Source organism: Oncorhynchus clarkii, chromosome 23, assembly GCF_045791955.1.
Source record: "Oncorhynchus clarkii lewisi isolate Uvic-CL-2024 chromosome 23, UVic_Ocla_1.0, whole genome shotgun sequence".
NCBI classification, from domain to species: domain Eukaryota; kingdom Metazoa; phylum Chordata; class Actinopteri; order Salmoniformes; family Salmonidae; genus Oncorhynchus; species Oncorhynchus clarkii.
Window position 1 is genome coordinate 10776598 of NC_092169.1, and position 13271 is coordinate 10789868.

Consider the following 13271-nt stretch of genomic DNA (forward strand, 5'->3'; position numbering starts at 1 on the left):
GCATGACTCTACCTTTGCCTCCTGAACCCGTTGAGGAGGTGCAGCGATGAGACAAGATCAAAAAAGGGCTAAAAAAATAAAACAATTAAAAGAGACACACAGAGACTGAAAGAGAGCAAATAGGGAGACTGAGAAAGACAGGGAGATGCAGAGAAAGAGAGGGGAAGAGTAACTGTGCAGAGGACTCTGTGGAGCCAGAGAAACCTCGCTAGCCTCAGCCCTTTCCCCATACGGGGCTGTTTTCTATTAAACCAAAAGCCTGCAAGACAGTAGATTTATTTACCATGTCAATTCAGCGCCAAGGCACATTTTCTACTGTCGACCTCACATCTGTCATATCCTCCCAACAATCTGACTGGACGCACACACGGTTATATTCCATCTAAATGGGCAAAATTTAAGTCACACTGAAGCTGGTGCTTTTTGGCCCTACTTTACACATTGCCAGTAGCAATGTAACTTCTCTGCAGTTTTATAAGGTCTGTGGGTAAAACAGACACCTACTAGGCTTAATGGTGAATAAGGCTATTATTGACTTCAGTATGTTTTAAGAGAATATGTTGAAGTGGGTTTGACAGTACATGGTCTGTTTCCTAGTCTTTCCCACATATTTTTTTTTTACAGTTTACTATAGAATGCTGTAGTAAACGGTAGTATACTGTAGAATACTATACTACACCCTGTAGTATCCCTCGATCATGTGCAGTACTTACTTTAGAATGTAGTATACTGTCGAATACAATAGTGAATACTACAGTATCATCGAGAAAAAAAACTGTAGTAAATACTACAAAGTAAATATAGTTATAGAAAAAAGCAGAAGCGCTGAACTATCCATTCAGTCCGAGTCCTACCTACAAACATTAAGGAAAATGTGCTATTTTTTGCTAGTTTCCTCAAGGAAAATGCCTCTAAACAGGGTATTCTAGTAGATGCCAGGCACACTGGTTTGTGTCAAGAACTGCACTACCGCTGGGTTTTTCACGCTCAACAGTTTCCTGTGTGTATCAAGACTGGTCCACCACCCAAAGGAAATCCAGCCAACTTGACAAACTGTGGGAAACATTGGAGTCAACATGGGCCAGCATCTCTGTGGAATGCCTTCGACACCTTGTAGATTCCACGCCCTGACGAATTGAGACTGTTCTGAGGACAAAAGGGGGCTGGGTGCAACTCAATATTAGGAAGGTGTTCTTAATGTTTGCTATACTCAGTTTTATTTTATACAGTATTTATACTATAGTTAACTGTAAATACTACAGAATACTACAGTATACTACAGCAAATACTACAATATTCACTGTACCGCAAAAACACTACAATAAATACTATAGTAAAGTCCGCAAAAACACTACAGTGAATAATATTGTATTTATACCATAGTATACTATAGTATTTTTTCATATGTGTTGGTTCAACCTTTCTTTTTACTCTGTCTTTACACTCTCTTACACATTGTATTATTTTTTTATTAAACAGCTAAGAGGCTGTGTTACATCAAACAAGCATTAAAAGCAACAGCCCCTTTCCATCTCATCTGACTGGATTTAAAAGTGGAGGAAGAACACAAGAGAAAAGGGGATGAATGATAAAAGAAGGAGAGAGAGAAGAGAGATGATATTATGAGACAGGGTCCTAGGGGAGCATGGTACTCATGAAATATCCTTTCGTTCAAAGTAATCAGGAGAAAAGCATGTATTGTGGCCAAATCTGTACCCTGCATTCCATTCCTCCACAAAGACTCGATTGGGCGCCGTGGAAGGTATATATCGACGTTCTCAGGACCTTCTCAAACGTCCGAACTCGAATTCTAGTGATTAGGCTGCTTATCTAGCTTACACGTTTTTTCACTCAACCCCAAATTCTTTATCCTCCCTCCTTGTCTCCTCTCCTCTTTTTCTCTCCCCCCAGTCTCTCTCCCTGTTCATCTCTTTCACCCACCCCCCTCCTTTCCCTGTACTTGTGAAAAGTCATACACTTCCCCCTCCTTTCCCTGTACTTGTGAAAAGTCATACTCCCGGAGGCATTTTGCACACTATCATATTCTCTCGCTTCCCCTTTTGCTTGATTAAATGAGAAGCTCAGGTGGCGTGGTTGAGCCCGGACCCAGACTCTGTCCTGGAGAGAAACTCTTCCCAGCCAGAACAGAGCCATGCAGGCCTCTGGGCCAGAGCCTCCATATTGTCCACAAACTGTCTGCAGCTTCCTTCCCCCTCTGACAGCCACACTCACCCGTGGCCCACACTGAGTCTCACACTCTCTCCCACACAGCCCATGTGCACACAAACACCATGCCAGGACAATACTCAGACTAGGGAGAAAAAGCATGAGTGTCAATGAACATTATGTTCCACAGGAGGTTGGTGGCACCTTAATTGGGGAAGACTGGTTCGTGGTAATGGCTGGTGCAGAATGAGTGGAAAGGTATTAAATACACGGAATCTCTGTGTTTGACGCCATTCCATTCGCTCCGTTCCAGCCATTATTATGAGCCGTCCTCCCCTCAGCAGCCTCCACTGTTACGTTCATATGTGCAAAAGGTCTCCAAAGAAACATGTTATGGTACAGACACAATTGTTCAAGTGAAGCCTAAATAAATGTAGGCTGCAGGGCAACAGAGTGTTGTGTGTTCTCAATAAGGATGTAGAATGACAGTGTGCACTGTACTGTGTGTGTGCGTATAGTAGGAGAGTGTGTTTTAACAATGTGTGTGTGTGTGCACGGGTGTGTGTGTGTGTGTGTGTGTGTGTGTGTGTGTGTGTGTGTGTGTGTGTGTGTGTGTGTGTGTGTGTGTGTGTGTGTGTGTGTTTCCACCTGGCATCAGCCTCACTGTAATACTCTCTGGCAACAATGTCTTCAAACAGCTCTCCACCGGTGACACTGGAAGGAGAGAAACAACAGCTTAGTCAACACATGGACACCAGTCTGGAACCATGATGGTATGATGGCACACACCCAGTCTACCAGAGACACCGGGGAACACTGCCCAGAGAGAGCATGTTCCACTGGACAAACAAAACACACACACACACAAGCACAAACAAACACACACACACACACACACACACGGTTTATGCAAAAGTCAATTCAGCGTAAGACAATTAAGAAAGTGTTTTGGTTGAGGAAGAATGTTACCAACACTTGGGGCTTAGGGTGTTAACCATAGATGTGTCCCCTCTCCTGAATGCCCTGTAGTTACACAGTGCTATCTGAGTGGTGACATATCAGCCTGTCCTCTCCGCAATAAGAACAGTTCCACTAGACCAGGGATGTCAAACTAATTTTTCCCTGGGGGCTGCATTCGGTCTTCAACGAGGTCCGGAGGGCCACACTGAAAATTGGATATATTTCCTCGCTATCAAAATGTGGGAAAAAATTATCCTCTGTCCATCGTTTTTTTCAATTTACTATTCTCCCTGACTGTACAGTGCCATCAGAAAGTATTCAGACCCCTTGACTTTTCCACATTTTGTTAGGTTACAGCCTTATTTTTCTCATCAATACGATACACACAATACGCCATAATGACATTTTTTGCAAATGTATTAAAAATGTGGCGGGTGGCGCAGTGGTCTAGAGCACTGCATCGCAGTGCTAGCTGTGCCACCAGAGACTCTGGGTTCGCGCCCAGGCTCTGTCGCAGCCGGCCGTGACCGTGAGGTTCGTGAGGCGATGCACAATTGGCCTAGTGTCGTCCGGGTTAGGGAGGGTTTGGCTGGTAGGGATATCCTTGTCTCATCGCGCACTAGCGACTCCTGTGGCGGGCCGGGCGCAGTGCACGCTAACCAGGTCGCAAGGTGCACGGTGTTTCCTCCGACACATTGGTGCGGCCGGCTTCCGGGTTGGATGCGCGCTGTGTTAAGAAGCAGTGCGGGTTGGGTTGTGTTTCCCGAGCCCGTACAGGAGTTGTAGCAATGAGACAAGATAGTAACTACTAACAATTGGATGCCACAAAATTGGGGGGAAAAGGAGGTATAAATTGTAAAAAATAAAAATGTAAAACGAGAAGCTAGTACAGGGAGAGAACAATTAATGGATAATAGACAAGAAACAAACAAGGACAGCATCTGGACAGGGGAAAATGTAACAACATCAATGCTGACAAGGGGAACAAACTGAGGAGCAGACAGATATAGAGGGACAATCAACAAAGTAATGGAGTCCAGGTGAGCCCAATATTGCACAGATCCACAAAATAATGGTGACAGGTGTGCATAATGAAGGGCAGCCTGGTGCCCTCGAGCGCCAGGGAAGCGGGAGCAGGTGTGACATAAGTATTGAGGCCCTTTACTCAGTACTTTGTTGTAGCACCTTTGGCAGCAATTACAGCCTCGAGTCTTCTTGGGTATGACGCTACAAGCTGGGCGCACCTGTATTTGTGGAGTTTCTCCCATTCTTCTCTGCAGATCCTCTCAAGCTCTGTCAGGTTGGATGGGGAGAGTTGCTGTACAGCTATTTTCATTTCACTCCAGAGATATTCGATCAGGTTCAAGTCCAGGCTCGGGTTGGGCCACTCAAGGACATTCTGAGACTTGACCCGAAGCCACTCCTGCATTGTCTTTGGCTGTGTGCTTCAGGTTATTGTCATGTTGGAAGGTGAATGTTCGCCCCAGTCTGAGATCCTGAGCAGATTTTCATCAAGGATCTCTCTGTACTTTGCTCCGTTCATCTTTCCCTCAATTCTAACTAGCCTCCCAGTCCCTGCCACTGAAAAAACATCCCCACAGCATGATGCTGCCACCACCATGCTTCACAGTAGGGATGGTGCCAGGTTTCTTCCAGATGTGAAGCTTAGCATTCAGGCCAAAGAGTTCAATCTTGGTTTCATCAGATCAGAGAATCTTGTTTCTCATGGTCTTAGAGTCCTTTCGGTGCCTTTTGGCAAACTCCAAGTGGGCTGTCATGTGCATTTTACTGAGGAGTGGCTTCTGTCTGGCCACTCTACAGTACCATAAAGGCCTGATTGCTGGAGTGCTGCTGAGATGGTTGTCTGGAAGATTCTGGAAGGTTCTCCCTTCGCTACAGATGGAACTCTGGAGCTCTGTCAAAGTGACCATCGGGTTCTTGGTCACCTCCCTGACCTAGGCCCTTCTCCCCTGATTGCTCAGTTTGGCCGGGCGGCCAGAACTAGGAAGAGTTTTGGTGGTTCCAAACTTCTTCCATTTAAGAATGATGAAGGCCACTGTGTTCTTGGGGACCTTCAATGCTTCAGAAATGTTTTGGTACCCTTTCCCAGATCTGTGCCTCGACACAATCCTGTCTCAGAGCTCTACGGAAAATTCCTTCAACCTCATGGCTTGGTTTTTGCTCTGACATGCACTGTCAACTGTGGGACCTTATATAGACAGGTGTGTGCCTTTCCAAATCATGTCCAATCAATTGAATTTACCACAAGTTTTCTCCAATCAAGTTATAGAAACATCTCAAGGATGATCAAAGGAAACAGGATGCATCTGAGCTCAATTTTCAAGTCTCATAACAAAGGTTCTGAATACTTATGTAAATAAGATATTTCAGATTTTTTCGCTTCGTCATTATGGGGTATTGTGTGTAGACATATTTAATCCATTTTAGAACAAGGCTGTAACATAACAAAATGTGGGAAAAGGGAAGGGGTCTGAATACTTTCTGAATGCACTGTATTTATGTATATATATTATACTTAAACCACTTGCAGGCTGGATTGGATCCTCCGGGCTGTTTGTTTGACACCCCTGTGCTAGACTGTGCTCTACAAAGGGCTCTCAGTCTACACCACTTGACCTGCTGATAACCGTACACACTATCACTGTTAACTATTACTGACACTAAACAAAGTAACATGTCTTATGGTTTTGACTATTGGCTGAATTAATGATAATAATATGGCCACTTAGCAGACTTATAACTATTACATATAGCCATTACATGTGGCCGCTACAGCAACCAAAGCCACGTGTTACTGTCTGGTGTTATAAGCACCTTTAAATAGGAGAGTTGTAAGAGTATATTGGCCAGAGAGAGCAGGGGACTGGCTGACAGGTATCAGTATACTCACAGATCAAAGACGAGGTAATGGAAGCCTTCCTCTGAGATACTTTCGTGTAGTCGTACTGTGGGACAGACAGACAGACAGACAGACAGACAGAGAAATAGAGCGAGAGTTAGAGAACAGTCAACACACACACACACACACACACACACACACACAGCTCTTATCCCCTTATCTCCCACCTCGACAATTCCTCCTCTGCTTCCCCCGAGCCCCAGGGACGCACTTAGGGCAGTGAGAGCTCGTTTGTGTCACGTTGTGACCTGCAGTTCGTGGAAAGCGAGATGTGAGATTCGCGTGGACACACACACACTTGCTCAATCACCTGTAGCCTCAGGCTGTGGAAGTGAAGCTCCTTCTAGGTAGGAGCTTAAGCTGTTTCATTCAGGTGACATCAGCAGGTGTCCGTGGGTTCATTCATTAGTGAGTGTTATTGCACTGCCACTTAAGTCCTGTTGCATGTCTGTTCACGGTCTTCAGTGGCCAATATAATACACAGTATGTGTTGGCATAAGATATGTAGTTTGAATGTTCATGTATGTAACACCTCACAGTGATGTATGGAGCAATGAGCTCAGAACATCCAGCTGCTTCGGCCATCGTACACACACCCCATCCCAACAACACACGCACCCCATCCCAACAACACACGCACCGCATCCCAACAACACACGCACCGCATCCCAACAAACGCACCCCATCCCAACAACACACGCACCCCATCCCAACAACACACGCACCCCATCCCAACAACACACGCACCCCATCCCAACAACACACGCACCCCATCCCAACAACACACGCACCCCATCCCAACAACACACGCACCCCATCCCAACACCACACGCACCCCATCCCAACACCACACGCACCCATCCCAACACCACACGCACCCCATCCCAACACCACACGCACCCCATCCCAACACCACACGCACCCCATCCCAACACCACACGCACCCCATCCCAACACCACACGCACCCCATCCCAACACCACACGCACCCCATCCCAACACCACACGCACCCCATCCCAACGACACACGCACCCCATCCCAACGACACACGCACCCCATCCCAACGACACACGCACCCCATCCCAACGACACACGCACCCCATCCCAACGACACACGCACCCCATCCCAACGACACACGCACCCCATCCCAACGACACACGCACCCCATCCCAACGACACACACACCCCATCCCAACGACACACACACCCCATCCCAACGACACACGCACCCCATCCAACACGCACCCCATCCAACACGCACCCCATCTCAACACCACAAAACACCCCATCCAACACGCACCCTATCCCAACACCACAAACACCCCATCCAACACCCGTCCCATCCCAACGACACACACACCCATGCCTGGCTTTGTCTCTGTGGGAACAAAAGGGTCCCCATCCTGGTTGGTTGGGTATATTAGGCAACAATGTAGACGTTCCCAGTGAGCTTCTGTACTTACCACGGCACACCAGGATGTAAACCGGAACACAGACTTCCAATGCTAACTCCACTCAACGCACAGGGGCTTAGTGATATGTCCCTCAACACATGGGCCCCTGACTTTGTCTGAAGGGGGGGGGGTATCGATATGCCAGCAGTCTGCTAATTTATCATAACCATTACAGAGAACCAATCCTAATTGCAAAATTACCCTATATACTGTATAGTTGTGGCCAAAAGTTTTGAGAATGACACAAATATACATTTTCACAAAGCCTGTTTGTATGATGGCAATTTGCATATACTCCAAAATGTTATGAAGAGTGATCAGATGAATTGCAATGAATTGCAAAGTCCCTCTTTGCCATGCAAATGAACTGAATCCCCAAAAGACATTTCCACTACATTTCAGCCCTGCCACAAAAGGACCAGCTGACATCATGTCAGTGATTCTCTCGTTAACACAGGTGTGAGTGTTGACGAGGACAAGGCTGGAGATCACTCTGTCATGCTGTTAGAGTTCGAATAACAGACTGGAAGCATCAAAAGGAGGGTGGTGCTTGGAATCATTGTTCTTCCTCTGTCAACCATGGTTACCTGCAAGAAAACAAATGCTGTCATCATTGCTTTGCACAAAAAGGGCTTCACAGGCAAGGATATTGCTGCCAGTAAGATTGCACCTAAATCAACCATTTATCGGATCAAAGAACTTCAAGGAGAGCGGTTCAATTGTTGTGAAGAAGGCTTCAGGGCGCCCAAGAAAGTCCAGCAACCGCCAGGACCGTCTCCTAAAGTTGATTCAGCTGCGGGATCGGGGCACCACCAGTACAGAGCTTGCTCAGGAACGGCAGCAGGCAGGTGTGAGTGCATCTGTACGCGAAGACTTTTGGAGGATGGCCTGGTGTCAAGAAGGGCAGCAAAGAAAAACATCAGGGACAGAATGATATTCTGCAAAAGGTACAGGGATTGGACTGCTGAGGACTGGGGTAAAGTCATTTTCTCTGATGAATCCCCTTTCCAATTGTTTGGGGCATCCGGAAAAAAAGCTTGACAAGGTGAGCGCTACCATCAGTCCTGTGTCATGCCAACAGTAAAGCATCCTGAGACCATTCATGTGGGGTTGCTACTCAGCCAAGGTAGTGGGCTCACTCACAATTCTGCCTAAGAACACAGCCATGAATAAAGAATGGTACCAACACATCCTCCGAGAGCAACTTCTTCCAACCATCCAGGAAAAATTTGGTGACAAACAATGCCTTTTCCATCATGATGGAGCACCTTGCCATAAGGCAAAAGTGATAACTAAGTGGCTCGGGTAACAAACCATCGATATTTTGGGTCCATGGCCAGGAAACTTCCCAGACCTTAATCCCATTGAGAATTTGTGGTCAATCCTCACGAGGTGGGTGGACAAACAAAAACCCACAAATTCTGAAAAACTCCAAGCATTGATTATGCAAGAATGGGCTGCCATCAGTCAGGATGTGGCCCAGAAGTAAATTGACAGCATGCCAGGGCAACAATGCAAATATTGAGTCTTTGCATCAACTTCATGTAATTGTCAATAAAAGCCTTTGACACTTATGAAATGCTTGTAATTATACTTCAGTATTCCATAGTAACATCTGACAAAATATCTAAAGACACTGAAGCAGCAAACTTTGTGAAGATTAATATTTGAGTCATTCTCAAATCTTTTGGCCACGAATGTATATTCAGTCAATAAAAAAGCCATTTGAATGTACAAGTGAATGTATTAATACAATTAATACAGTTTCAATACATTCACAATACAAGTGAATGTATTGAAACTGTAATATCATCTGGTTATATTATATCGTGGAAGACACTCTTCAAAAAGGCATTAACCTCAGCAGTGGCACTTGCTCGTAGAAGCCTATGGCTGTGCAATGGCATAACCTTGTTTTGTTCATATTAGCAGAAAATACACTCGTTTCCCGAGCCCTTATCACAGTCAAGACACGCCTATTGTATAGTAAAAAACATGATATCATCGAGAGGGGTGAAATTAGATTTAATTTCTTCCCAGTATGGGACCTCCTATGTGTGTGTGCGCGTGCATCAAAAACATTTATGGACCTAACAGACCCGCCCCTGGACATTCTGCCGCCACTAGGCAAGACGAAAAATTGCCACCCCCTCCAATCCCCACTAAACTAGAAAGGTGTATCGCAGGGGTCAGCAAATGTAACGTATATACAGTTGAAGTCGGAAGTTTGCATACACCTTAGCCAAATACATTTAAACTCAGTTTTTCACAACTCCTGACATGTAATCCTAGTAAGAAATTCCCTGTCTTAGGTCAGTTAGGAACACCACTTTATTTTAAGAATGTGAAATGTCAGAATATTAATAGAGAGAATGATTTATTTCAGCTTTTATTACTTTCATCACATTCCCAGTGGGTCAGAAGTTTACATACACTCAATTAGTATTTGGTAGCATTGCCTTTAAATTGTTCAACTTGGGTCAAACTTTTCAGGTAGCCGAAAAGCTTCCCACAATAAGTTGGGTGAATTTTGGCCAATATCTCCTGACAAAGCTGGTGTAACCGAGCCAGGTTTGTAGGCCTCCTTGCTCACACACGCTTTTTTAGTTCTGCCCACACATTTTCTACAGGATTGAGATCAGGGCTTTGAGATGGCCACTCCAATACCTTACTTTTGTTGTCCTTAAGCCATTTTGCCACAACTTTGGAAGTATGCTTGGGGTAATTGTCCATTTGGAAGACCCATTTGCATCCAAGCTTTAACTTCCTGACTGACGTCTTGAGACGTTGCTTCAATATATGCACATCATTTTCTATTATTTTGTGAAGTGCCCCAGTCAACTCCTGCAGCAAAGCACCCCCACAACATGATGCTGCCACCCCGTGCTTCACGGTTGGGATGATGTTCTTTGACTTGCAAGCCTCCCCTTTTCCCTCCAAACATAACGATGGTCATTATGGCCAAAAAGTTATATTTTTGTTTCATCAGACCAGAGGACATTTAGTGTCTGTAAACTTCTGACCCACTGGAATTGTGATACAGTGAATTATAAGTGAAATAATCTGTCTGTAAACAATTGTTGGAAAAAATACTTGTGTCATACACGAAGTAGATGTCCTAACCGACTTGCCAAAACTATAGTTTGTTAACAAGAAATGTGTGGAGTGGTTGAAGAACGAGTTTTAATGACTCCAACATAAGTGTATGTAAACCTCCGACTTCAACTGTATGCTGGGAGTCAGGAAGCAGGTGCAGAAGGTGAGTTTAATCATAAGAAAAAGGCAAAACAGGAGAAGCGTACTGAACGTGACAAAACCAACACTGACTGATGACTGGGGCTACTGAGGGCTAAAGAAAGGGAGAGTAATCAAGGTGATGGAGAATGATGGTTGCCAGACCGGTGGTTAGTAGACCGGTGACGTCGAGGGCTGGAGCGGGAATTAGGAGTGACAGTAATAGGTTTGCACATTTTGTTCTCAGCTAATATAAAGCAGAACAGAACACAATAGCAGCCCATTTCATAGGCCTATGCTACAAATGAAACACCATTTTTAACAGTAGGCTATATAATCAGTTTAATGTCAATATCATATCCTAATATTTTCTATCTAATTACACTGATAAAATCACCAAAGTCGATTATGTTGCTCTGAAAAAGTCTCAAAAGAAAGGTGGATAATGAAAATAGAATTTTCAGGGAAGAATGAACAGAGAAATAAGCATTATTACCACATTTCTCCAATGTCAAACCAGAGTATCTTGTTTCCAATGAAACGGTTGCTGTTTGCAAATAATTCAATATTAGACATCCTTATGAATCTAAGCATGGCACTTTCAAATGCAGAAAAACGAACGCTTCAGCTGCCTGCAACTGATCCATTGCTTAACCCAACAACAGAAGTGCTTCCCTAAAAGCTGCCTGGGTTTAAACATCTTCTCTTTTTAGAAAGTGAAAAGCTCAATTAATAGGAACATAATATCAAATAAAAAAATGAGTCTCATCCAATATTGAAGGCCACAGCTCAACTTCAGAATGTCATAAAGACAAATCAATATATATCCCCACATGCCTCAGTCACATCTTTTGTGGGCATTTTAAACCTTGTTTCTAGCACAAGGCATTGTGGGGATATATATATATATATATATATATATATATATATATATAACCTACGATCCATCCTACGATATATATATATACTCATATATTATCTGTATTCTTTTGTTTTCTATAAAGTTACCAATAGGTATCCCATTTGCCATTTTCTTTACCAAAGTGTATTGCATACCCTCACTCAGTTTGAGCCCTGGTTTCAACCGAACACACCAAGCCCTTCCCAGACACAGAGGTATTTAAAGAGTGCATGGTGACAGTATTGGAGGATTTGGCAAAAACGACAAATCCATGGATAGCATAATTGCATCTGTCAAACAGACCTCTACATTGTTTTGAATAGGACGAAATAGGCTCCAACAAAGCCCTCGTTTTTAGTTAAGTCAAATTAAAATGAAGACAATTGTTGAAATTACTTACTTTCAGCACCATTTGCTGCCCACCTGTTTGATTATGCCGCAGCCACTCCAAAGCTGATGTCTGCCCACTAGCCTTTTGAGTTGACTTACTCCTGCATTCTCTCTCCTCAATAATAAGTTAATGATTGAAAAAGTGTCTGTCTCATGAAATTGTAATAAAGATGGTCTCCAGTCTATGGGCTACAGAAAACCCACATAGAGTGCTACTCTTTCTACCATAGGCTACATCATTTATGTTAGGCTAAATGAATTTGATGGAGCGTTGGTGTAGCGCCAAAGCGCCGAGTCTCTCCAACAGCACCCTGGAGAAGCGCGCTGGGCATGGAGCTAAATATTTTGCGCCCCTGCCTTCGACAAAGTGGGCACTGCTTATCATGGGGTGGCATCAGCGCTCACCTAAATAACCCTCATCCCACTGGGTGAGATAAGTTCTCATTGTTTTTGAGCAGAATAATTTGAGGTGTTATGTGTTGTTGGAGGCACGTCTTGGTCAGTTTAGCTTGGAAAATGACCTCTTCGTCAAACTGCCGTTCTTGGCGGCTGCCTAATCCATATGGGCGGATTACCTTTTTATTGTGGCATAAACACAACCAGTCATGATGTTTTTGTCTGATTGTCAAACAATCACTTCAAAGGGCTCCTTTACTAGGCTACCCGCGCACATTCATCCACTCACAACATATTTACAGCCTCCAACCAGTTGCGGATGAGAGACATCTGTTACAGAAATCACCCAAAAGTGTAATGACATTTGGTGATTGTCATTAGGACAGAATGTATGCGTCCACTGCTGTCCGCGTGTGTCTCAGTGTTTCGGCCACACGGCCTTGGCGAAATGTGAGTGTTCTCATCAAACCACATTGCATTTTGGATCGTAGGTTATAGGCCTACCACCTGTTTTCAAGTCCAGTTCGCAAAGTAGCCTAAGCGTAAAATAAACAGGACGCAATTATTCCAAAACCGCAGCTCGTTGTTGGAACACATTACTACCATTTTGAATTTGTGATAAAACTGTTGTAATTTGGCAAGGAATATAGTTAGATACTTTTAATAGGCATATACTTCTGTAGGCATGCGTGATGTTTGGCTTGGTTTCTTTTTTTTTGAGCCCCGCAATATGCACATGTAGGTCTTTGGTACTTTAGAGTCAAAGCAATTTAACATTGTCTTCAAGACAACATAAAAAAAAAATCTAAGCACATTCTACCAAATAGTTTTACAGTATTTGAAAAATAA

At 44.2% G+C, this 13271-nt stretch overlaps 1 protein-coding gene across 9 annotated transcripts in view; it reads right to left on the minus strand.

Moving 5' to 3' along the window:
- The window catches only part of LOC139381196 (calcium/calmodulin-dependent protein kinase type II subunit gamma-like), a 135212-nt gene that overhangs the window by 50178 nt on the left and 71763 nt on the right, over positions 1 to 13271 (minus strand). For all 9 annotated transcript variants that reach the window (XM_071124634.1, XM_071124635.1, XM_071124631.1 and 6 more), the window contains exons 4-5: positions 6038 to 6092; positions 2815 to 2880 (exon numbers count right to left, since the gene is read on the minus strand). In XM_071124634.1, coding sequence (XP_070980735.1) covers positions 2815 to 2880; positions 6038 to 6092 — 121 coding nt within the window. The remainder of the gene's footprint in view (positions 1 to 2814; positions 2881 to 6037; positions 6093 to 13271) is intronic.